General features: G+C 39.0%; 2 protein-coding genes across 2 annotated transcripts; one reads left to right on the forward strand and one right to left on the reverse strand.

The window, feature by feature from the left end:
- Positions 1–419: 419 nt before the first annotated feature.
- Positions 420–3,754, reverse strand: LOC136842915 (uncharacterized). The gene has a single exon (XM_067110866.1). The coding sequence runs from the start codon at positions 3,119–3,121 to the stop codon at positions 2,147–2,149; it is 975 nt and encodes a 324-aa protein (XP_066966967.1). The 5' UTR covers positions 3,122–3,754; the 3' UTR covers positions 420–2,146.
- A 13,506-nt stretch (positions 3,755–17,260) lies between these two features.
- LOC136842394 (major centromere autoantigen B-like) lies at positions 17,261–26,870 on the forward strand. Its single transcript, XM_067109651.1, has 3 exons — positions 17,261–17,282; positions 26,241–26,303; positions 26,455–26,870. Exons 1-3 carry the CDS (start codon positions 17,261–17,263, stop codon positions 26,868–26,870), a joined length of 501 nt encoding a protein of 166 aa, XP_066965752.1.
- The last annotated feature ends 702 nt before the right edge of the window (positions 26,871–27,572 follow it).

Below are 27,572 nucleotides of genomic sequence, written 5' to 3' on the forward strand. Positions count from 1 at the left end.
TTATCATTTATAAAGTTTATCCAACAAAATTATCTTTTCTTATCAAATTTCTCCAACAAAATGATCTTTTCGTATACATTTTCTCCAACAAAAGTATTTTCTCTTATACATTTCATACAAAAAATATTTTGTTATATATATAAAAAATTATTTTATACATTTCGTAAAAAAGTAGTTTGTTATGGACTTCCAAAAAACCGTATTTTGTTATGCATTCCCAAACAACAGTACTTTGTTATACATTTCCAAAAAACAATATTTTGCTATGCATTTGGTGAAAAAAAATTTTGTTATACATTTAAAAACAACATTTTGTTACACATTTTTCTTATAATATATTTCTAACAAAGATTAACTTATATATATATATATATATATATATATATATATATATATATATATATATATATATATATATATATATATATATATATATATCCTCCTGGGCCTTTGTAGGCTCATAGGGCAAGCGCTGATCTCTAATTTTTTTATATAATTATCTGCAAATGATGAATCATACATCTCTTCCTAATAATGTATCTATTGTTGTTTCCTCCAAACAATATATTTATTGTTTTTTCCGTCAAACAATACAATTGCTGTTGTTTCTTGAAAAAATTTACTGTTGTTTCCTTGAAATAATATATTTGCTGTTGTTACTTGGAAAAATATATTAGCCATTTTTCCTCAAAACAATATATTTTCTGTTGTTGCTTCCAAACAGTAATCAGTGTTGTTTTCTCTAAACAATATTTTCCTGTTGTTTCCTTTAAACAGTGTATTTACTTTTGTTTCTAAATAATGTATTTATTGTTGTTTTCTCCAAACAAATAATATATTTAATTTTGTTTCCTATAAACAGTATAATCAGTGTCATTTCCTCTAAATAAAATATTTAGTGTTGTTTCCACTAAACAGTATATTTCATGTTGTTTCCACCAATCAATATATTTATTGTGGTTCCTCAAAAATGCATATTTCTTGTTGTTTCCTCCAAACAGTGTATTTCTTGTTGTTTCCTCCAAACAATATATTTCTTGTAGTTTCTGCCAAACAATATATTTAGCTTTGTTAACTCCAAACTATATAATTAATGTCGTTTCTTCCAAAAAATACAATTAGTGTTCTTCCCTCCTAACAACATATGTAGTGTTGTTTCTTCCAAACAATATAATTAATGTTGTTTCCACCAAAAATTATATTTAGCTTTATTTCCCCCAAACAATACATTTAGCTGTCTTCCCCCAACAATATATTTATTGTGGTTTCTTCCAAGCACCATATACAAAGCTGTTTCATCTAGACAATGTATTTACTCTTAAAAAAAAAAACATATAAAACTAAACAAATTTTTTTGAAGTGATTTCTAAAAATCGTATAATTCATTCACAATGTTTTTTTTTTTTTTTTTTGTTTATCATTGAGCATCTATTTTCTTTTCTCCAGAAGAAATTGTGTTTAGAGTTCCTTCCAAAATCGCACAAAGTATACAATAAACTTTCCCGTTGTTTCTTTCAGTAGCAGAAACAAAGGTAACCGAGCCGGGCCCAAAATCCCTTCTCTTCCGACAAACTTATTTTTTCTTTCACGAAAATCTATTCAAACAGAACAAACGGTTTTGTCGTGAGCATCGTCATCGTCATCCATCGAAGGCTTTCGTTGTATTACCTCGCGAAAGACGCGCGCACGCAAGCGCGCGCGTGCGTGCTAGCGTGCACATGTACATATATATACACTATACACACACATGACATCAACAGGCACAAGTTCATTGAAGTTTTACTTAGCAATAAAAAAGCGACAACACCATTTCACCGCGATGACTGATCGGAGACCAGCTCCCTGTCATCGCGAAGGAAAGAAGAAGGCGAAGAAGGAGGAGAAGAAGAAAGAGGTCCTCTTCTTCCCCAGGGTCAAAGCGAAGGAAAGAAGAAGGAGAAGAAGAAGGAGGTCCTCTTCTTCCCCAGGGTCAAAGCGAAGGAAAGAAGAAGGAGAAGAAGAAGGAGGTCCTCTTCTTCCCCAGGGTCAAAGCGAAGGAAAGAAGAAGAAGAAGAAGGAGGAGAAGAAAGAGGTCCTCTTCTCCCCAGGGTCAACGCGTCCACTGCCTCGGGCGGACTGCCAGCGACGGGTCCGCCTCCGCCGAAAATCAGTAGGCGAGGCCGAGGTACCTCGACGAGCACTCGATAGGGAGCCCCGAGAGGCCGCGCCTGTAGACATGACGCGTCGGGGGGCGCAAGATACGCTGCTGGGGGGATTTCTCCCTCCTCTGCTCTCCCCCCCCTCTCTCCACCTCCTTGTCGCACGCGAGGGAGAAGAGCGACCACGCCCTCCTGAACTGCGACCGGCGGTTCCGCCCCTCGGCGGACACGGGCGGGGTCGTGGGCGTCGTGATGGCGGTGGCAGTAGGGGAGGTGGTCACGACGTCGACGGAGCTCGACTTCGACGACTGCAGGAGACTCCCGGAGGAGCTGAGGTGGCTGCGCCTCTCGCTAGAGGAGGAGGAGGAGGATTCCTTCTCGAGGCGCCTCTCCCTCGAGCGACTCTGCCTCGACTGTCGCTCGTAGCTGTGGCTGGGACTCAGGCTGTGTCTCTCGAAGCCTCCGCCGCCGCCGCCACCACAGCCTCCACAGCCTCCTCCTCCTCCTCCGCCGCTCTCCCTCTGCCAGTCAACAAGTCGTTCGACGGCGCTGCTGCCTGTTGCTCCTCCTCCTCCGAGTCGAATCGCGGACCCGGGTCTCGACTTGGGCGACGTGAGGCAGCCGACGCTCCGCGCCTGGCGCCCCCCGTGGTCTATCGCGGGGGAGGGACTGCACCAGCACTCGTCCGAGAACCTGAGGAGCTTCTGCCCGGGGGCCAAAGTGTTCGAGGAGTAGGAGGAGTGCGACGCCGAGTGGGTGTGCTGGAAGTGTCTGGTCCTCAGGCGGCCCTCCGCCGAGACTTCCCTCCGGGCGGAGGAGGAGGAGGAGGAGGAGGCGGAGGTCGTCGTCGTGGTGCAGGTCTCCCCGTGGGTGAAGTCGAAGCTCTGCATCCGCTGGAGCCTGCCCCTCTTCGTGTGGGTCGGGCTGTCGTGGTTCGGGTACGTGATGCTCCGGAACTTCATGGCTATTTTGTTCGTGGCCATTTTATCCTGCCTGCCGTTCGTTCGTCTGCTTTGCTTCCTCTTCTTTAAGTTTTGGCACGGAGAGGGACGAGGCGAGATAGCCCTTTTAGCCTCTCTATCTCTCTCTCTCTATCTCTCTTCCCTTCCCCTTCACACAGTTTAGTTTCTTCTTCTTTAAGTTTTCACACGGACGAGGGACGACGAGGCGAGATATCCCCTCTTTGCCTTTCTCTCTATCTCCCCTTTCACACAGAGAAAGGCAACGGTCGCCTTCGCTGGAATCACTTAGAGGCACACAGACAGAGAGACAGATAGAGTTCCCGATCGAGGCCGTCCTCCGTCACTCCAAAAAACCGAGACGGAAAACAAACGGAAAAAAAGAAGAAGCGAGCGGAGAGATGCGTGTTTGGTGTGTGGATATCTATCTGTCTGTCGTAATTCCTGTTTCGGGGGCGGGGAGCGGCTTAGCACACTACTGCTCTGTCCTACGCGTCGCTAACAAATGTGGGAAGGCGAACTCTTCCTCGCTTTATATCCCAGGATAGGAACGGGGAAGGGGGGAGGAGGTGGAAAGAGGAAGTGGAGGGAGGGGGGGAGGTATTCACCACGCCCCCTGCGCCGCCGTACTTGCCAGTGCGTAATAGTTCCCCATCGACATCGCCTACTTTAAGATTCCCACGCCTATTTATTCAGTGTAGATTCCCATCGCCTTCGGTTGTAAATAAGACGAAGTTCCGAGGAATCCTCTTCCTTTTCTTCTTCTTGGGAGGACGTAGAGGAAAGCACGGCGACTTATTATTATCATCATTCCTCGGAAGGGCGAACGAAAAACTTCAAACCTCCGGGGGGCGGCGACGTCGAACTGAAAACACTCACGAATTAAAGAGAACCTACCCGTGGGGTGTATATATAAAATATAAGACTCTCAATCATAACACCTCTCTCTCTCTCTCTCTCTCTCTCTCTCTCTCTCTCTCTCGCTTATCTTTACAAAGAAAAGCAAGCGTATGATTTCCTGGCACTCTTACTTATTTATTTACTTATTTATTTATCTATTTATGCAGGTATTTACACACCTGTCCAGAACAAAGCGCGCTGGGAAAATTGACGATTGGCTTTGTTTATCGAAACTGCAGCTACTGCCATTCCTGCATTGATTCCAAGTACCGGGAATGGTTGAATGATCCGCTGAATATATATATATATATATATATATATATATATATATATATATATATATATATATATATATATATAATTGGAACATTTGGTGCCAATGCTATATGGGTCCAGTAGTTCATTTCTGCCCGAGAAATTTATTTATCAATCATTTCATCTGGGGATTTTGTGTGTGTGTGTGTGTGTGTGTGTGTGTGTGTAACGCCAAGAACCTAACCACCCACACGTTTGGATAACTGGGAAATGAGTTTTCATGTGTCAAACAATCTTTACCAGTTCCTTGGCAAGTCGGCCTCTAAATACAACCTAATGGAATTATACAACTTAAACAGTATTTTCAAAAAGGTTTTTAGAAATCCATTCACATTAGAGCCTTTTACTTTCACTTTAGGTTTATTTTGGGCCACTTTCACTTTTATTGAATACAGAACAGAAGGCGTTTGACAACTTATTTCCCAGACAGCTTATTTCTCAAGCAGCTTATTTCCCAAACAACTCATTTCTCAAGAAACTTATTTCTCAAGCAGCTTATTTCCCAAACAACTTATTTCTCAAGCAACTTATTTCCCAGACAACTTATTTCTCAAGCAACTTATTTCCCAAACTTATTTCTCAAGCAGCTTATTTCCCAGGCAACTTATTTCCCATGTAACTGATTTCCCAAAACAACTTATTTCCCAGACAAATTATTTCCCAAACAACTTATTTCCAAGACAACTTATTTCCCAAACAACTTATTTTTGAAGCAACCTATTTCCCAAAACAACTTAGTTCCCAGACAATTTATTTCCCAAACAACTTATTTGTAAGACAATTTATTTCTCGGACAACTTATATCTCAGGAAACTTATTTCCCAGACAACTTATTTCTCAAGCAACTTAATTCCCAAACAACTTACTTCTCAAACAACTTATTTCCCAAACAACTTATTTCTCAGGCAACTTATTTCCCAAACAACTTATTTCTCAAGCAGTTATTTCCCTGAAAACTTATTTCCCAAACAACTTATTTCTCAAGCAATGTATTTCCAAAACAAGTTATTTCCCAAACAACTTGTTTCCCAGAGAACTTATTTCCCAAACAACTTATTTCCCAGATAACTTATTTCTCAAGCAACTTATTTCCCAAACAACTTATTTCCCAGACAACTTATTTCCCAAACAGCTTGTTTCCCAGACAACTTATTTCTCAAGCAACTTACTTCCCAAACAGCCTATTTCCCAGACAAATTATTTCTCAAGCAACTTATTTCCCAAACAACTTACTTCTCAAAAAACTTATTTCCCAAACAACTTATTTCTCAAGCAACTTATTTCCCAAAAAACTTACTTCTCTCCAGTTCTCACAAGAACGCGACTAGGTCAGAGATACAGTTGGTATTCTTCTCATGATTTTGAGTTTAGATGTGGCCTGTTGTAGCATTTGTAGTTGGACACAGTCCATAGGAGCAAATGTTTACGGGTGCAGACTGCAAGAGCACCTGCAGTCAGATTCAGTCCATCATGACAGGTGTAGTTTGCTCCAGCACTTCAGAGCACATGTGGTTGGTTTAAAATTCATTTGATACCTGCAAATTATGACAGGTGTAGCCTGATCTAGCCCTTCAGACACCTGTAGCTGGACACAGTTCATTAGATCACCTATTGTGGCATCTACAATTGGACACCTGTTTTTAATGCAGTCTGTTAGAGCACCTGTTATTAGATATAGTCTATTGTGATAGCTGTAGCTTGATCTAAACCCTTAGAGCACCTGTAGGTGGAGGCAGTTCATTAGATCACCTGTTGTAGCATCTGTAGTTGGACACCTGTTTTTAATGCAGTCTATTAGAGCACCTGTTATTAGATATGGTCCATTATGTATTGTGATAGCCATAGTTTGATCTAGCCCCTCAGAGCACCTGTAGCTGGATACAGTTCATTTGATCACCTGTTGTAGCATCTGTAGTTGGACACCTGTTTTTAATGCAGTCTGTTAGAGCACCTGTTATTAGATATAGCCTATTGTGATAGCTGTAGTTTGATCTAGCCCTCAGAGCACCTGTAGCTGGATACAGTTCATTTGATCACCTGTTGTAGCATCTGTAGTTGGACACCTGTTTTTAATGCAGTCTGTTAGAGCACCTGTTATTAGATATAGCCTATTGTGATAGCTGTAGTTTGATCTAGCCCCTCAGAGCACCTGTAGCTGGATACAGTTCATTTGATCACCTGTTGTAGCATCTGTAGTTGGACACCTGTTTTTAATGCAGTCTGTTAGAGCACCTGTTATTAGATATAGCCTATTGTGATAGCTGTAGTTTGATCTAGCCCCTCAGAGCACCTGTAGCTGGATACAGTTCATTTGATCACCTGTTGTAGCATCTGTAGTTGGACACCTGTTTTTAATGCAGTCTGTTAGAGCACCTGTTATTAGATATAGTCTATTGTGATAGCTGTAGCTTGATCTAAACCCTTAGAGCACCTGTAGGTGGAGGCAGTTCATTAGATCACCTGTTGTAGCATCTGTAGTTGGACACCTGTTTTTAATGCAGTCTATTAGAGCACCTGTTATTAGATATGGTCCATTATGTATTGTGATAGCCATAGTTTGATCTGGCCCCTCAGAGCACCTGTAGCTGGATACAGTTCATTTGATCACCTGTTGTAGCATCTGTAGTTGGACACCTGTTTTTAATGCAGTCTGTTAGAGCACCTGTTATTAGATATAGCCTATTGTGATAGCTGTAGTTTGATCTAGCCCTCAGAGCACCTGTAGCTGGATACAGTTCATTTGATCACCTGTTGTAGCATCTGTAGTTGGACACCTGTTTTTAATGCAGTCTGTTAGAGCACCTGTTATTAGATATAGCCTATTGTGATAGCTGTAGTTTGATCTAGCCCCTCAGAGCACCTGTAGCTGGATACAGTTCATTTGATCACCTGTTGTAGCATCTGTAGTTGGACACCTGTTTTTAATGCAGTCTGTTAGAGCACCTGTTATTAGATATAGCCTATTGTGATAGCTGTAGTTTGATCTAGCCCCTCAGAGCACCTGTAGCTGGATACAGTTCATTTGATCACCTGTAGTTTGACAAAAGTCCATTAGGTGAATACAGTCCATGAGAACACCTGTAGTTGAATGCACCCCATCAGATCACCTAGCCAGTGCATTCAACCACATTATGGATGTAAAATAGATCACTTATTATTTTAGCATCATGTGCAATAGCACTGACTTATTTCAGACAAGTAAAACCTCCATATGAAGCGAAAGGTCTAAAGGAACATATAATTTGTCTATTTTTAGTTTTCTGTAAAAGAAAACTATTGTGCCGGCTTCGTCTGTCCTTCGGCACTTTCTTCTGTCCGCCCTCAGATCTTAAAAACTACTGAGGCTAGAGGGCTGCAAAGTGGTATGTTGATCATCCACCTTCCAATCATCAAACATACCAAATTGCAGCCCTCTAGCCTCAGTAGTTTTTAATTTTATTTAAGGTTCAAGTTAGCCATAATCGTGCTTCTGGCAACGATATAGGAAAGGCCACCACCGGGCATTGGTTAAAGTTTCACGGGCCGCGGCTCATACAGCATTACACTGAGACCACCTTAAGATAGATCTGTTTTCGGTGGCCTCGATTATACGCTGTAGCGGCTGTACAGAGAACTCGATTGCGCCTAAGAAACTTCGGTGCGTTTTATACTTGTTTATACCAGTCAATCATGGCCAGACTTTTCATCACCTTGGTCGAAACTATTATTCATCACAAGAGAAGTTTGTAGTTTTTATAATGGTCTCTACTTTTTCATGCCTCGTCTGTAGTTTCCAAAAAAGCGTAAGATTTTTAGCTGTAGTTTTATCTTTATCCACTATCCCGTTAGGTTTCACACAAACACACACACACACATAATGTGTATATGTTTATTATGTTTATGTATATATATTTATATATGCATATATATATATATATATATATATATATACATACATATAGATGTGTGTGTGCGCGCGCGCACGCGTGCGGGTGTTCTGAGGGGGGGAAAGATTGTAAGACCAGGTTTTGGTCAAGAGTAGATGGTAGATCAAGCGGACGAATGGAAATTGTTCAAGAGAAGTAGCTGGAGGCATATCTGATAATTATCTGGTTGAGGCAAAAATTGAAAATAGAAGGAAGTTTTAATGGGAAAGGAATGACACAATATATGGCCATAACTGCAATTAAGACGAGTTAGAGCAGCAAAAAAGCGATAATAGATAAAACAAAAATAGACTAGGGTTATACTGCCCTAAAATGGAAAACTGCAGTATCTGCAAAATTTTCGAAATTGAGATATGCCACCTACTGGGCTCGTGAAACACTAATACACAAGTTACTGCAGTTTCAGAATGATTCTTCAATGCTTTCCACGAGTATTTAGGGGGTCCCATTTGCAGTATCTGCAAAATCAGTAGTAAGGCAAGGGAAAACTAAGTATCTACCATTTTCAGAATGATTCTTCAATGCTTTCCACGAGTATTTAGGGGGTCCCATTTGCAGTATCTGCAAAATCAGTAGTAAGGCAAGGGAAAACTAAGTATCTACCATTTTCAGAATGATTCTTCAATGCTTTCCACGAGTATTTAGGGGGTCCCATTTGCAGCATCTGCAAAATCAGTAGTAAGGCAAGGGCAAACTGCAGTATCGACCATTTCCAGAATTATTCTTCAATGCTTTCCACGAGTATGTAGGGGGGTCCCATTTGCAGTATCTGCAAAATCAGTAGTAAGGCAAGGGAAAACTGCATTAACGACCATTTTCAGAATGATTCTTCAATGCTCTCCACGAGTATTTAGCGGGTCCCATTTGCAGTATCTGCAAAATCAGTAGTGAGGCAAGGGATTATCTACCATTTTTCTCAGTTTTGTATTTTCGCAGACACTGCAGTCTTCCATTTTATGCCAGTATATCACTGAAGTGAAACGGGAGTTCATAGTTGATATGAGTGTGCGAAATTCCAAAATGGGGTCAGAGGGTCAGCATGAGGTGCTTGCTGATGTCAGCAATTTGGACGAAGCAAAAAATAGTGAGTGTTGTGCAGATCGCATTGGGAATTTGCTGAGTGAAATGAAAATGGATTTTTTATATATTTATTTTTAGACAGAAGAGTAGATTGTGAAATACAAGTAGGCGTAAATATGGACTAGATATATTTGGTGAAGAATTAACATGTAAATACTTCTCCTTGACGTAGCTGTATACATATACATATACAATAAATATATATATATACATATACATATATATATATATATATATACATATACAATATATATATACTGTATATATATATATATATATATATATATATATATATATATATATATATATATATATATATATATATATATATATATATATATATATATATATATATATATACATATATAAATATAAATACATATATACATATATATGCATATATGTGTATATATACATATACATATACATAGTCACCTACTGACAGAAAACCCACACAGCAAATTTTTCCCTTGATGTTAATGTAACAAGTATTATTTTAACAAACTGAGTCTTCACCCACACTGGAGGCCTAGCGACCTAGTTTTTTTTTTTTTTTTTTAATTGAGAGCCGAACCCAAAAAGCTTTTAAGAGATATTTTGTTTTATGTGGGGAAAAAATATATACATATAGTTTTCTGCTTTTGCGAGATATTAATATGTTCGGTTATTTTATTTCATGTGCATGTTCCAGTGTTCTCTCCTTCAGTGCAACGTGACTAAAAAAGGCTGTATGTATGTTTGTATGTATGTATGTAAATACAAATACACATACGTAATACATGGATATATATATATATATATATATATATATATATATATATATATATGTATTATATACATATATATATATATATATATATATATATATATATATATATATATATATATATTATATACATATATATATATATATATATATATATATATATATATATACATATATATATATATTTGTATAGATATTATATATATATATATATATATATATATATATATATATATATATATATATATATATATATATATATATATATATATATATATATATATATATATATATATATATATATATATATATATATATATATATATATATATACACATACATATATATATATTATAATATATATATATACAGTATATATATGTATATAAATTATATACATACACACATATAGATATATAAATATATATACATACATATATACATACATACATACATACCTATACCATTGCCAAAACCAAATATAACGCTGTTTCACAAAAAAAATGAGGAAGACTTTACAAAACAAAGTGTCATTTTGTACTGACATATTTATTCCATCAACAATTTGCATATACATTTTTATATATATATATATAAAAGGAGACGACAGGTCAGTTACAAGAACGGAGATGTTCAGCTCTCGAAGAAGTCTGAGCGAAGCGGTTACAAAAATATGACGGTTACAATTTCAGAAAATACAGAAATGACATCTGCCATAAATATTCCAGTTTTTAAAATTTTTTTTTATTTTTAATTTTTACAAACATTCATTAGGAAACATCCCACAAAATATACATTTATTTCAATATATATGTATCATACACAAACAGCCTGTGGGAAACGGTATGACAGAGGTATGTATATATTGTATATATGTATAGTTGTATCCATTACACGGATTCATAGTGTTGTATACTTTATTATATTCCCCTTTGGAACAGTTATACATGTATGGCATTGCACAAAAGCATGGGGGAGGGGGAGTTTAGGGTTGGGGGGGTTGGTTAGTTTAAAGCAACACTGAAAACATGGAATGGTATTAAATGATATGAATAAAAGGCATCAGAGAATATTGCAAGGCATTTGATTATGTATATATGTATGTATGTATATATATGTATATATATATATATATATATATATATATATATATATATATATATATATATATATATATATATATATATATATATATATATATACATATTTTGTTACATTGTCACTCTGGAATATTGGTAATCATTTAATATACAAAAACAAAAGTTTTGAAAGTAGGTACCTTCTCTTAAAAGGACATTATTAATTTTGAATTATATTTTCACTATTACAAGATTTCTCTGTGGCAATTTGCAAACTGATGAACAATGTTCTTTCAACGAACAAACGTTATGACGTGGGTAATGTTCTTGGTAACAAGCCGGAATACGGAAATGATTTATATTGAAATTTTCCTGGCAATGAATCACAGAGGCGAGAAGAAAAGATTCTTATTTACAGGAAATCAAAAAAACACAACAAAGAAAAATAAGAGATTGCGTCTCAGAATGACGCAATGAAATGCGTACGAAGACATTGTGCCAACACACACACACACACAGGCTTTCACCAAGGCCATCATTAAAAGTCCATTTCTCGAATGGGAACACGGAAGCACCACTGACGACACTGTCTTACAACACACACACACACACAGGGAGCATGCGCAGTCGATCGATGGAGGAGCATAGTACGTCTCCTTCACTGTTTATGGGGATTTCGCGACATTTTTAGGGGGTTGGGGAGGTGGGGGGCGAGTCATTCCGGTGGATATTGGACCACCGCAGCTGTTTTGCGACTCTATCAATCCTCCATCCTTCAAATCCTTCAGATAGCATCCTCAGACGAAGCAGATTCGAATACCTAGACCGATAACGACCATTTCCAAGCAGATTTCACACGAGATTAATTTGGGGGTGGGGGTTTATTTTGGTAGATGTTGGACCACCTCAGCTGTTTTGCAGCTCGATCAATCCTCCATCCTTCAAATCCTTCCAGCTTCATCCTCAGAGGAAGCAGATTCGAATACCTAGACCGACAACGACCATCTGGAAGCCATCTTTCTAAACCCCGACTGACGCTTTACAGCGGGGACGCGTCCCTCACCCGTCTCGAGCCTCAGTACGCTAGACCCATGTACTTCGCCGGGCACTTCACGGGCACCCCGGACATGCCCTTCTGGTAGAAGTGCCTGGTGGGGGGCCTCAGGATCTTCGTCGACCGCCGGAAGTCCTCGTCGTCGTCGTCGTCGTCGGAGTCGTTGTCTCTGCCGGCGCAGAGCGACAAAAGTGACATCCCTTTCCGGATGTTGGCCCCTCGGTTCGTCGCGTGCGGCGCCGCCGCCGCTGCCGTCGCCGCCGCGTCCTCCATCTCCTGCCGGCACAGGATGTCGAAGGCCTTGCCGCTGTCCCTCGAGGAGGACCTCCTCGAGTACCGCATCCGGGAGTAGGTCGCGCCTCCGAAGTCGTGCGAGCAGCAGTCCTCGAAGTCCAAGCTCCTCTCGGAGGACCGGCTGTAGCGCCTCCTGTAGGCGTTGAAGGAGGCGTTCTGGTTGGGGCACAGCTCGAGGACGTTCGGGCGCGGCCGCATCGGTCCGGCCAGGTTCCCGACGCTCTTGGCCTTGGCCTCGACCGACGAGGACGCCTGGTTGGTCACCGGCGGAATGGCGCAGGTCACCGAATGGGAGTGGTGGAAGGGGTTCTTCCCGTAGAAGGCTCTCGAATCGACGACGGCCTTCTCCCGCTGGAGGAGGGGGGCGGCGGCCGGCCCCCCTGGTTTCCCATGTAGGCTGAGGAGGCGGAGGTGGTCGCCGTCGGAGCTCTTGCTGCGACTGAAGGCTAAGGTTGTGGGTCTAGGGCGGCCGCCTGCTGCGTCGTGGATGGGGCAGCTCATGGTCTTCAGGTAGGTCGTTGTTTCTCCTGCTGCTGCTGCTGCTGAGTTCGTGGGAGGTCCTAGGCTTAGGCAGTTGCGTGAGTCCATTGGAGGAGGAAGAGGAGGAGGAGAAACGGGCAACTGGACATTCCACTCGACGGACAAATCGGTTCGTTGGTTTGTCTGCGGCCGACGTGTCAGAAAGACTGGGAAGGAATGAACACACCCCGCAGTTAGCAGTGTTCGGCGCATCTCTCTCTCTCTCTCTCTCTCTCTCTCTCTCTCTCTCTCTCTCATTTCTCTCATATCTCCTGAAATGTCAAAGTGCATTGTGATCCCCTTCGCGCTGCCAAAGGTAAGACGACGCATTGACGCACGCACAGACAGCCGCTTCGTCATCTGTTTCCCGGCGTCTTGGGGGTCGAAAGGTGCGATCCATCGTCGGTGTTTCGGCTCGCCGCTGAACCTTTGTTCATCGCGAGAACAGTAAAACAAGCTCAACAAAGAACAGGACAAAGAACAGAACAGACAGCGTCCAGGGTTTTACAGAGGGAAGGGTCACCTGTTGCTGTCAGTCTGTCGTTCCTGTTCTACTGTACTGCGTCTTGACACCTGTGCTGAGTATGAGACTATAGAGCAGGGTAACGGTGGGGAAAAAAATCGGCCTTTTTCCCGCTGGAGGCGAGGGCTTGCCCTGATGGCTGTCCCCTAGATCTCCTTAAGAAGAAGAAGAAGAAGAAGAAGAAGAAGAAGAAGAAGAAGAAGAAGAAGGTCAAGATGCGAAATAAGATGAATTTTCCTGAGATTTCCCAAATCTCGCTGGACACTCGAGCTATGACACAAAGGAGAGAAGAGACTTCTACACCTGTTGACATTATTATTATTATTATTATTATTATTATTATTATTATTATTATTATTATTATTATTATTATTATTATACTGATTTTATACAAGACCTTTTCAGTTCTTCTTACTATTCTCTTTCCTTAAAGGCTGACATCTGCTAAGCGCTGGCCGGTGTACTTAATCCGGATAAAGGTGAAAAGTCATAACTCTGACTATGGTCACTTTTATTCTGGCGTCCGCAGCAGAAGTTAAACATGGCGTGATATAGTATTATTATTATTATTATTATTATTATTATTATTATTATTATTATTATTATTATTATTATTATTATTATTATTCAGGAGGTAAAACCCCCCTGTTCATATGGAACAAGCCCACCAAAGGGACCACTGACTTGAAATTCAAGCTTCCAAAAAATATTATGGTGTTCATATGGAAAAAATAACAGACGGTAATAGGAAATACAGAAAGAAGAGATCAGTCATTGGATAATAATAATAATAATAATAATAATAATAATAATAATAATAATAATAATAATAATAATAATAATAATAATAATAATAATAATGATAATAATAAGCATCTAATGACAAATGGAAAAATAATCATTGTGGAAATTTCAATTCCTTCAAAGCATTAGTTTTACAAATGGAAAATATTAAATTGCCCTTCTTAGTTTTATGAAGATTTTTGCGACACAGCGCACCAGACGGCAGAATATGGAACTGTCTCGCGCCTTCTTTAATGTCGCAACATGAAGAAGTATTACCTAGTGGATAATTGCTGTTAAGATCAACAGAAGACCAGTAAAGAAATCCCTTCTTAATGTTTATCGTATCATAAAAAAACTGGCTGAATCTCTTTGTTGCATAATTTTATTATTTTTATTAATTTTCTGTCCGTCCGCACCTTTTCTGTCCGCCCTCAGATCTTAAAAACTGCTGAGGCTAGAGGGCTGCAAATTGGTATGTTGGTCATCCACCCTCCAGTCATCGAACATACCAAATTGCAGCCCTATAGTCTCAGTAGTTTTGATTTTATTTAAGGTTAAAGTTAGCCATAATCGTGCTTCTGGTAACGATGAAGGACAGGCCATCACGAGGTCGTGGTTAAAGTTTCATGGGCCGTGGCTCATAAAGCATTATACCGAGACCACCGAAAGATAGATCTATTTTCGGTGGCCTTGATTATACTCTGTAGAGGCTGTACAGAAAGCTCGATTGCGCCGAAGAAACTTCGGCGTATTTTTTACTTGTTTATTTTTTTTCCAATTCTTCTTAATCTCTCCTCCTTTGGTTTAAAAATTCATATTTTTTTCATTCCATTATTCTTCGTTTTTTTGTTGTTGTTTCATTCGTTATAAGATTTTTTTATGCTTTTTTAAAGGCTCAATTTTCAGGTGTTATAAATTATTATTAATATTGCCTATTATTATTATTATTATTATTATTATTATTATTATTATTATTATTATTATTAAGTGCCTTTTAGAAACGAATAATATTGCCTATTATTATTATGATTATTATTATTATTTGATTAAACAGGTTATTAAAAGGATTATTATGAATTTATTATTATTATTTTCTATCCTCCTTATTTTCTGATTGAATTTGTATAAACTTCCAATATTCCGCACTGTCCTTTTCAACATGAATATCGGCCAGAATAAACATCCTGACTCTGAAGGTGACAAAGGATAGAAAAGACGCTATATAAGAACTTAATACAGCCATCCTTTTAATAAGACCTATTATTAAGAGGTTCACTTATTATTTTATTATAAACTGGACCTGGATCGTTGAAAGAGGTTTTTTCTCGGCCAGAAACATTCAAAAACCAACTGGTGCGAAAGGTTGGTCCGTCTCGCAATCTGCTGCGATTGAAAGTTGATGAGAGACATTGAAGGAAAGGACGTCCTTAGCGAGAGCAATGCTTTCTAGTTGATATTGGCTAGCGAGTGGGCTAAGGCGCAGTGTGCTGATTTGTTATTTGAAATGAAAAGTACTGTTAAGATCATTTTATTTTCCTGTGGATGTACCACTTTTTTAATTTTAATCATTTTTTATTTTCTCTGTACTCTCTTCTCTCTCTCTCTCTCTCTCTCTCTCTCTCTCTCTCTCTCTCTCTCTCATTACTGATAACTAAAAAGGTGTTAAAATAATTTTGTTTTCCTATGGATGTACTACTTTTTATTTATTCTTTTATTCCTTTATTTTCTCTCTCTCTCATTACTGATAACTAGAAGAGGTGTTAAAATTATTTTATTTTCCTATGAAATGTACTACTTTTTTAATTTTGTTTTGTCTCTCTCTCTCTCTCTCTCTCTCTCTCTCTCTCATTGATAACTAGAAAAGGTGTTAAAATAATTTTATTTTCCTCTACTTTTTAATTCTCTCTCTCTCTCTCTCTCTCTCTCTCTCTCTCTCTCTCTCTCTCTCTCTCTCTCATTATTGATGTCTAGGAAAAGTGTTGAAATTATATTCCTTTCCTAAATATCTGAGTGACAGGACCCCCGTCATTAGAAATTTGGCAAAAATCTTCGTCTACCAATTTAGACCCTCCCAAAAAAAATGCAGAAAGAAAAACTCCTTTTTACCAATCCCGATGAAAAACGTTAACCTGTGACCTTTGACCTTTTTGTCGAATTAGAGCCATCACCTTACCTGACCTATTTTTGGCACCGTGGGAACCGGTAGTGATTTTGGGCAACGAGGAACCACTCCGGAGTTTCTCAGAGTTGTCAATCTTTTTTCCATCACCTTACCTGACCTGTTTTCGGAACCGGAAGCAATTTTGAGAACAAGGAACCCCAAAGTTTTTAGATTTTTAATTCTGTTTCCTACCTGACCTATTTTGGGAACCCTGGGAACCGGAAGCGATTTTGGGAACACGGAACCCCAAAGTTTTCTTCGGAACCATGGAAACCAGAAGCGATTTTGGGAATAAGGAACCACTCCGGAGTGTTTCAGAGTTGTAATTGCACTTCCTACTTGGCCTGTTCTTGGAACCGTGGGAACCGGAAGCGATTTTGGGAACAAGGAACCCCAAAGTTGTCAGTTTTAAGTCTGTTTCCTACCTGACATATTTTCGAAACCGTGGGAACCAGAAGCGCGGAAACGATTTTGGGAACAAGGAACCCCAAACCTTTCAGACTTTTAATTGTGTTTCCTACTTGATCTATTTTCGGAACCGTGGGAACCGGAAGCAATTTTGGAAATAAGGAACCATCCGGAGTGTCTCGGAGTTCTAATTCGCCACCCACACCTTCCAAAACCGAGTTACATCACTAATTCCATTCCCGGCTCCTCCCAATTACCTACGAATGGCGTCGAAACTCGATTGAGGCTCTCGATCGATAGATCGACGCTCAATTATTGCCAAAGTCCTTCCGCTAATGCAGTGACGTAGGCGATGACGTCACTCTCCGGAGCTTGTTAGTCGTACAGGGGCGCTATTTGTAGTCGTTGCTTTTGAATGCATTTTCTATTTATTTATTTCTTATTTTGTATTGCTTGAGAGATGGAGGCGTTCTGTACTAGTTTCTTTTATTTTTTTATTTTTTCAGTTTTTTTTTCTAATACTTGAGAGATGGAGATGTTTTTATGTGCCTTTTCATTTTTATTTTTCGGTTTTTAGTTTTCTGTAAAAGAAAAATATTGTGCCGGCTTTGTCTGTCCGTCCGCACTTCATTCTGTCCGCATTTTCTTCTGTCCGCACTTCTTCTGTCTGCACTTTTTTCAGTCCGCACCTTTTCTGTCTGCAATTTTCAGTCCGCACTTTTTTCTGTCCGTACTTTTTTCTGTCCGCACTTTTTCTTTCCGCACTTTTTTCTGTCCGCACTTTTTCTGTTCGCAATTTTTTCTGTCCGCACTTTTTCTGTTCGCAATTTTTTCTGTCCGCACTTTTTATGTCCGCACTTTTTCTGTCCGCACTTTTTCTGTCCGCACTTTTTCTTTCCGCACTTTTTTCAGTCCGCACTTTTTCCTGTCCGCACTTTTTCTGTCCGCCCTCAGATCTTAAAAACTACTTAGGCTAGAGGGCTGCAAATTGATATGTTGATCATCCACCCTACAGTCATCAAACATGTCATATTGCAGCCCTCTAGCCTCAGTAGTTTCTATATTATTTAAGGTTAAAGTTAGCCATAATCATGCGTCTGGCAACGATATAGGACAGGCCACCACCAGGCCGTGGTGAAAGTTTCATGATCCGCGGCTCATACAAGCATTATACCGAGACCACCGAAAGATAGATCTATTTTCGGTGGCCTCGATTATACGCTGTAGCGGCTGTACAGAAAAGTCGATTGCGCCGAAGGAACTTCGCCGCATTTTTTACTGGTTTTGTTCAGTCTCTCCTGATACATACGAGATAGGAGTGTTCTGTACGCACAATTTTTTAGTCTTTTTCTAATGCTCGAGAGATGGAAGCGTTCTGTACGCTTTTTGAAAGCCCTGAATTTATACTCGTCTTATCCAAAACTCAAGAAGGAGAGAATTTATCGCTCACTTGCCAGCAAAGTGACAACTCAAAAAATGTTTTTTTTTTGAGTCATTGATACCAGCAGATAGGCCGTTCTTTGTTCCAAGTCTTTTTCTAATGCTCGAGAGATGGAAGCGTTCTGTACGCTTTTTGAAAGCCCTGAATTTATGCTCGTCTTATCCAAAACTCAAAAAGAGAATATATCGCTCACTTCCCAGAAGAGTGACAAATTAGCACTTTTTCCGTTTGAATTCATTTTGTTAAATGAATATGAGACACTTTCACACAAACAACGATTGAATCAGTCTACCGTAGTCTGCAACTAGATTGCACTCCGTTTTCTTTCAGCCTTTATTTGTTGTAAAGAAAATGGTTATTGAAAGCAGGTCACTGCATCAACTTTACAGCTTTATAAAGTTGATAATTCCTTGTGGTCACTGGTGCTTATTCATTATGCCTTTTTTTAATGGTGCAAAGTTTGTGTGTGTGTGTCAGAAGAATTTAGATGAACCAGTGGTTCTCAACCAGAAGGGAATTCCCCCCTAGGGGGGCATTCCCTTCTGGTTGGGGGAATTCCCTGCTGGTTGAGAACCACTGGTTCATCTAAATCCTTCTGACACACACATACACACACACACACACACACACACACTGGGGCGGGGTGGGGGGATTGTGACCAAGGAATTTTAGCATTATCTGCATATTATTTGGAATGCACCTTTTTAAGGCAGACAATTTTAGAAAGGGGGAGGGGGAATGACATTCTGACATATGGTGAAAGGGTGCATGGGCCAAAAAATGGCTGAGACCCACTGAAACAGAGCCTATCATAAATATTTGCTCAGGATCAGTTTGGAATTCCTTGGGACACAATTTAGAAGCATACGTTTTACCTAAAATAAAATAAACACAGGTAGAAATTCTTATCATTCAACTTGTGGATAGAGTTCTTATATATTTCATTCCACTTTTGGAGAGAATGCATAGTGAGAGGTCAGGGCTATTGTAGCAGGCAATTCTGCAGTAGGTAGGCTATCTCAGAGGGAATTTGACCTGACCAGATTTACTTTTAACCTTACCTAATCTTGGACACAGTGTCCTAAAAAAAAAGTATACCTTAGTTTAACCAGACCACTGAGCTGATTAACAGCTGTCCTAGGCCTGGCCCGAAGGATTAGATTTATTTTACGTGGCTAAGAACCAATTGGTTACCTAGCAACGGGACCTACAGAAATAAATTCCTTTAACCCTTCATTGGCCAGTCGGAGAATCGAACGCGGGGCCTGCAGAGTGCTAGCTGAGAGCGGCACCCTCCCGTCCAATGAGGAACTCACAGTGTCCTAACCTGGCCAGGGTCTCCCCCTAGCTGCAACCCCTTTCATTCCTTTTATTGTACCTCCGTTTATATTCTCTTTTTTCCATCTTACTTTCCTCAATCCTCTCCTAATAATTGATTCATAGTGCAACTGCTTTGAGGTTTTCCCCCTGTTACACCTTTCAAACCTTTTACTGTCAGTTTCCATTTCAGCACTGAATGACCTTATCTTCCATTCCACACAACCAACAAACACCTTTCTGCACAGCAGCTTTTCTGCATAGCCCCACGCAACCAAGAAATACTCTGGGACAGCATAAAACAACAGATAGAGTGCCTGAGTGGAGTCCATGACTGTATACTTCTGTCATAAGGCCATTACTTGCCCCATAACGTAGCTTAATTCTTAGCATGACTGTTACAAAAATACTCTAAATGTGAAAATGAGGAATTCTGATTTCTTAACATCAATTGAACCTTCCAACAACATCAGCACGACCTAAGTTAGAGCTTCCAAATGAACAGCATATTGAAATGAAAGTTCCTGGGTGCCACCTGTATCACTGCAGCCCCCATATATATATATATATATATATATATATATATATATATATAAATAATATATATATAAATATATATATATATATATATATATATATATATATATATATATATATATATATATATATATATATATATATATATACATATATTTACCCATACCTCAGCAATCACCGAACAGAAATCCTTCAAATTCTAGGAGGACGTGATGCATCGATATTTATGTTGGCGCAGACAAATGTATCTTTTATATATTTTTTTCATTTCCTCGGGAGGCGAATTGCTACATCGCAGCATGTCCAAAACAGCCTTCGGAAAATCTGTCTTATTCCTGTTTTCTCATCTCTCTCTCTCTCTCTCTCTCTCTCTCTCTCTCTCTCTCTCTCTGTTTCTACTTTTTGTGTATTGATTTTTTTTTGTGCTGGGGTTTACGTGATTCAGAACTGATTATAGATTAACATTACATTTCATAAAAGAAAAGTGCTGGTTTGTTTGTGGATAAAAACTGGTATGTGTATATATATAATTTATATATATGATTTATATATCTATATATATATATGTATATTATATTTATCTTTCATTTTCTTCAGTTGCGACGAGTGCACGTTCGGCCTCTACAAGATTTTGGCAAATCTTCAAATGTTAGGAGCACTTTTTCTAGTTCCCAAGGAGGAAGAGCTGTAAACAAAACTGCTGCAATAATTATATGTATATATATGTGTGTGTATGTATATATATATATATATATATATATATATATATATATATATATATATATATATATATATATATATATATATATACATATATATCGAAAATGTGGAAAATAAAGGCTATATTTCAGAGACCAAACTGTCTCTCTCCTCAGGCAGATATTTGCCTGAGGAGAGAGACAGTTTGGTCTCTGAAATATAGCCTTTATTTTCCACATTTTGGCGTTTCTGTAATGCGCCTCTTATATTTGATGGAATTCTGTTTTAACAGGAAAATATTTCACAGTCATACACACATACATACACACATACACACACACACGCACACTTATATAATATGGTGTTACACCGTATAATTTCGAGTCAGTACATTTTTTTTATACAGCTTTTCGTCCCCTTTATTAACGGTTCCAACCCCCTTCTCGTAAAAGATCAATGCTAAGGCCCCCCTTTTTTTTTTATCTCACACCCCTAGTAACTACAGATTCTTAGAGTCTTCTATGAAGGACCCAAGGACGAAAAATTCTCCCTTTTTTTTTCTTTTTTGTCCACAGAGCAGGAAATCATTTTTGCGAGCTTAGAAACCCTCCCTTTTTGGGAGGAATCTGATAATGCGACCTTGCTGCTTGCAGCAGGACCACTGGACCACTTTTTCTTTCGTTGGGATAAGATAATTGTTGTGTGTGTGTGTGTTTGCGTTCTCTCTCTCTCTCTCTCTCTCTCTCTCTCTGGAAGGATCTCTCTCTCTCTCTCTTTGTTTGTAAAGTTGTCTCTCTCTCTCTCTGTAAAGTTCTCTCTCTTTTATTCTTTCTGTAAAGCTCTCTCTCTCTCTCTCTCTCTCTCTCTCTCTCTCTCTCTCTCTCTCTCTCTCTCTCTCTCTCTCTCTCTGTAAAGCTCTCTTTATTCTTTCTGTAAAGTTGTCTCTCTCTCTCTCTCTCTCTCTCTCTATCTCTCTCTTTATTCTTTCTGTAAAGTTCTCGCAGTCTGTCTGTCTGTCTGCAAAGCTCTCTCTCTCTCTCTCTCTCTCTCTCTCTCTCTCTCTCTCTCTCTCTCTCTCTCTCTCTCTCTCTCTGTGTGTTTGTGAAGTCGCTTGAGTCATTTCGGCAGCTCTGGGCGTTGGTCGCCAAACCTGTTGCCTTCAGTTACCCACCATAGAAAAAGTAAACAGTCAACTATATCTACACGAGGTCTGGTAACAAGGCCAATGTCTACGAGTGAAGTGTTTCAGAAAGCGACTGGCTTTATGGTCATACCAGTTTCCCTTTTCAGTAGTAAAATGTAGTTTTGTGATGAATTGGTAAAGTATCTTCTGTAATTTTTTTTTCAAATGAACGCTGTGATATTCTTTTGGAAGCTTGAATTTCACGTCAGTGGCCCCTTTGGTGGGCTTGTTTCCGTGTAAGTAGGGGTTTATCGTCCGAATAATAATAATAATAATAATAATAATAATAATAATAATAATAATAATAATAATAATAATAATAATAATCTTTTTTCATTTCATCTTCTGAAACTTCTTTCAGTGTTCATGTCAGTGGCCCCTTTGGTGGGCTTGTTTCCACAGTAAATAGGGGTTTATCGTCCAAATGATAATAATAATAATAATAATAATAATAATAATAATAATAATAATAATAATAATAATCTGTTTTCATATTATCTTCTGTAACTTCTTTCAGATGAAAACCATATTTTTTGGAGGCTTGAATTTCAAGTCAATGGTCCATGTAGGCCTCTTTCGTATAAATAGGGTTTATCTTCTGAATAATAATAATAATAATAATAATAATAATAATAATAATAATAATAATAATAATAATAATAATAATAATAATAATAATAGAAGTGGGTCATCTACGCCAGTTAAAGTATTGATAAAATATTACTTGTGGAAAAAATTTTTGGAAAAAAAAAAGTTGTCACAGAACGAGACTGACAGCTGAGTACATTCGACATATCTTCGATCGTATGACTGGAAGTAGTGATTTATAGCTTAAGCGTTTGCAGTACGCTGCAGTAAAATGAAAGATTGCAGTATTTACAAAAATACAAAATTGAGGAAAATGGTAGGTACTCCCTTGCCTTACTACAGATTTTGCAGATACTGCAAATGGGACCCCCTAAATACTCGTGGAAAGCATTGAAGAATCATTCTGAAAATGGTAGATACTGCAGTTTTCCCTTGCCTTACTACTGATTTTTCAGATACTGCTAATGGGACTCCCTGAATCAAGCATTGGAGAATCATTCTGAAACCCTAGTAACTTGTGTACTAGTGTTTCATGAGCCCAATAGGTGGCATATCTCAATTTCGAAAATTTTGCAGATATTCTGCAGTTTTCCATTTTAGGGCAGTACGGTTATAAAAAAAACAAGTAAAGGCGTGGGACGAATAGGCTTTCATGTTGGATATAAATCAACATTTTCATCATCATAATCATCATTATCATTTATCATCATTGCCTCCAGCAAAGTACGACGCAAAAGGGCCTCTCTCTCAAAACGTTTTGACAAATTTCCACTTCTCTCATACCGTCTCATTGTTCTCGTCCAAATAGGTCTAGGTCTTTCCGAGGCTCACTTATTGGTTCCTGGGTCTTTCCACAACTCACTTAGTGGGTTCTAGGTCTTCCCCGGGCTAATTTAGTGGGTCCTGGGTCTTTCCAGGGCTCATTTAGTGGGTTCTGGGTCTTTCCAGGGCTCATTTAGTGGGTCGTGGGTCTTTCCAGGGCTCACTTATTGGTTCCTGGGTCTTTCCAGGACTCACTTAGTGGGTCCTGGGTCTTTCCAGAACTCACTCAGTGGGTGCTGGGTCTTTCCAGAACTCACTTAGTGGGTCCTGGGTCTTTCCAGGGCTCACTTAGTGGGTCCTGGGTCTTTCCAGGCCTCATTTAGTGGGTCATGGGTCTTTCCAGGGCTCATTTACTGGCTCCTGGGTCTTTTCAGGGCTCACTTAGTGGGTCCTGGGTCTCCCCGGGACTCACTTAGTGGGTTCTGGGTCTTTCCAGGGTTCATTTAGTGGGTTATGGGTCTTTCCAGGACTAACTTAGTGGGTCCTGTGTCTTTCCATGGCTCACTTAGAGGGGCGTGGGTCTTTCCAGGACTCAGTGGGTCTTGGGTTTTTCCAGGGCTCACTTAGTGGGTCCTGGGTCTTTCCAGGGAAATCAGCCTGCATAGAGAGAGAGAGAGAGAGAGAGAGAGAGAGAGAGAGAGAGAGAGAGAGAGAGAGAGAGAGAGAGAGAGAAACTAATTGTTTGATTGACTGATTCCGTTCTGTACTGTAAGTTAATATGGTTATTACCAATATGTTTACTTCAGTGATTTATGTTTATGGTCAATATGCAGTCATATAGATAAATAAAATCGTAAAAATTGATGAGGTAATATCACTGATATATATATATATATATATATATATATATATATATATATATATATATATATATATATATATATATATATATATATATATATATATACACACACATACATACATACATACATACATACATACATACATACATACATACATACAGACATATACACACGCAACAATAAACTAAATTGTTTTCCAACAATCAGTATATCCCAAACCATTAGAAGCAGCAACGTGGACATGGTATAATTCATGCTGCTAGGACACTATGCAACACAGCCCCTCCCGCTTATGACAAAATGGACTCTTTTACGTAACCCAGTTCTTATAAAATACCGTTTTTACTTTTGAAGAAAAAATTTAAAAAAATAAAAAGTAAAAAAAAAAAAAAAAAAAAAACCTGCAGGCGACCGTCGACAGCGAGAGTATCCCAAGGTCGCTGTGTCAGGAAGTTGATCCCTCCTCCTCCTCCTCCTCCTCCTCCTCCCTGAGGGTACGAGCAGGTCCAGGGGGCAGACCACGCCCAAGATTGCCCGTGCCCCGCATCCAGCAGGGCGTAGGAAGGCGGCAGATCAGAAGGCTTCTGGGAGATTCATGATTCTCATGAGATAACGAAGTGTCTTTTGGGTCACGATTCGTAGAAGTCAAGCAACATGAGGCCCCATAAACTCGTGGAGCTGTGATTATCAGCATGAAACAACATCATGCTTCGCGAATGTTGACTCTCGTAAGAAAAAAAAATGCTTCAAGAATCTTGATTCTCGTAAGAAATTAACAAAATGATTATTGAGTTTGGATTCTCGCAAGAAAATGGACGAAATGATGCTTGAGTCTGGATTATCGTAAGAAAATGAACAAAATGATTCTTGAGTCGTGATTCTCGTAAGAAAATTAACAAAATGATTTTTGAATTTTGATTCTCGTAAGAAAATTAACAAAATGATTCTGGAATTTTGATTCTCGTAAGAAAATTTAAAGCAAATACTTTGAGAGTCATCACTCTCGTAAGAAAATGAACAAAATGATTCTAGTCTTGGTTCTCGTAAGAAATGAACGAAATACTTATGATTCTCAAAATGGAAATGAAAATGCTTCAGAGGTAAAGATTCTCACAATTAAAACAACAAAACACTTCAAAAAGTGATGATTATAAAAAGCAAAACAACAAAACACTTCAAAAAGAGGTGACTCCCAAAGGAAAAACAAAATTCTCCAAGAGTTTTGCCTCAGTCTCTCTCTCTCTCTCTCTCTCTCTCTCTCTCTCTCTCTCTCTCTCTCTCTCTCTCTCTCTCTCTCTCTCTCTCAGGTACAAGGAACCTGTTTAACCTGACTTGCGATTTCGTTCTCAGACTCACCCTTTCTACGTCACTGTAGACTTTCCCTTTCTACCTCACTTTTCCTCACTGACACCTCAGTCGTGATTTGTTACCTAGTTTTTCAACATTGTTCCCTTCTATCTTTTTTCGTATTATTATTATTATTATTATTATTATTATTATTATTATTATTATTATTATTTTATTATTATTACCTATTTATTTATTTTTTTATACCTGGTTTACTGGCACCTCCCATTTTATCTCTTGATTTGTTACCTTTTTAAAATCTGTTTATTATTATTATTATTATTATTAATAGGCCCATTATTATATGTCTTATTATTATTATTATTATTATTATTTCTGGTTTACTTTTGCTTTCATCAGTGGGCCATTATATCTTATTATTATTATTATTATTATTATTATTATTATTATTATTATTATTATTATTATTATTATTATTATTATATATTTGAAAAGTGCTTTTCCGATGGAGAAGAAAGAAAGGAACAAGTAGACACAAAAATGAGACGATTAAACAGAAGGAACAAAAGAGGAAACAGAACATGAAAGCATAGGAAAGGGGAACAAGGAATAACCTTTGATGATGATGGTGAAGATTTGGAAGACTTCGAAGAAGAGGCTGAGGAAGAAGAAGAAGAAGAAGAGGAAGACAGAGATGGTGAGAGAAAGATGAAGATTTTGATGATGATGATGATGTGATGATGAAGATTTGGAAGACTTCGAAGAAGAGGCTGAGGAAGAAGAAGATGAAGAGGAAGACAGATGGTGAGAGAAAGATGAGGATTTTGATGATGATGATGATGGTGAAGATTTGGAAGACTTCGAAGAAGAGGCTGAGGTAGAAGAAGGTGAAGAAGAAGACAGAGATGGTGAGAGAAAGAAAGATGAAGATTTTGATGCTGATGATGATGATGATGGTGAAGATTTGGAAGACTTCGAAGAAGAGGCTGAGGAAGAAGAAGATGAAGAAGAAGACAGAGATGGTGAGAGAAAGAAAGATGAGGATTTTGATGATGATGATGATGATGGTGAAGATTTGGAAGACTTCGAAGAAGAGGCTGAGGAAGAAGAAGATGAAGAAGAAGACAGAGATGGTGAGAAAGATGAAGATTTTGATGAAGAAGATGATGATGATGGTGAGAGATATTGGAGGACTTCGAAGAAGAGGCTGAGGAAGAAGAAGAAAGACCACAAGAAGAGATTTGAAGGAAAGAAAGAAAGATGAGGATTTTGATGTGATGATGGATGAAGATTTGGAAGACTTCAAGAAGAGGCTGAGGAAACCCCAACCCCCTGAAGAAGACAGAGATGGTGAGAAAGATGAGATTTTGATGAAGACCAAGAAGAAGAAGTGTCTGTTGCTCCATTAGGACGCAGAGACAAGAAAATCACCACAAGAACAATTCCTGTCTGGGCAAAGACCATTTTCTGTGAGTCTGTACTCGGATCAAGGACGCCTGCTCCTTCAACCCTCATCTCTCCACCCCCCCACCCCCATTTCCAACCCCTCCCTCCCGCCCCCGCCTTCGAGTTTTGCCTGTCCTGAGACCAACAAGCATAGTGTCTGTTGCTCCATTAGCAGCAAATAGAAGGCTTAATCATATTAGTTTTGTGATTTCTGTTTCCTGTTCGTAGTGAGTGATTCATCTCTCTCTCTCTCTCTCTCTCTCTCTCTCTCTCTTACCATTTCTCCAACTTTCCCCATCCTATCCCTCTCTCTGTCTGTCTGTCTGTCTCTCTCTCTCTCTCTCTCTCTCTCTCTCTCTCTCTCTCTCTGTATCCTCTGTGTGTCCAACATAGCTCTCTCTCTCTCTCTGTATCTCGTGTGTCCAACATCTCTCTCTCTCTCTCTCTCTCTCTCTACTCTCTCTCTCTCTCTCTCTCTCTCTCTCTCTCTCTCTCTCTCTCTCTCTCTCTCTCTTCCCAT

The sequence above is a fragment of the Macrobrachium rosenbergii genome, chromosome 10 (assembly GCF_040412425.1).
Source record: "Macrobrachium rosenbergii isolate ZJJX-2024 chromosome 10, ASM4041242v1, whole genome shotgun sequence".
Taxonomy (NCBI): Eukaryota; Metazoa; Arthropoda; class Malacostraca; order Decapoda; family Palaemonidae; genus Macrobrachium; species Macrobrachium rosenbergii.

Coding starts and splice junctions, on each gene's coding strand:
- LOC136842915 (XM_067110866.1), bottom strand. CDS start 3,121: ATGGCCACGAACAAAATAGCCATGAAGTTCCGGAGCATCACGTACCCG.
- LOC136842394 (XM_067109651.1), top strand. CDS start 17,261: ATGACGTCACTCTCCGGAGCTT. Junction 17,283..26,240: donor GACGTCACTCTCCGGAGCTT/GTTAGTCGTACA, acceptor ATGATGGTGAAG/ATTTGGAAGACTTCGAAGAA. Junction 26,304..26,454: donor AGAAGAGGAAGACAGAGATG/GTGAGAGAAAGA, acceptor ATGATGGTGAAG/ATTTGGAAGACTTCGAAGAA.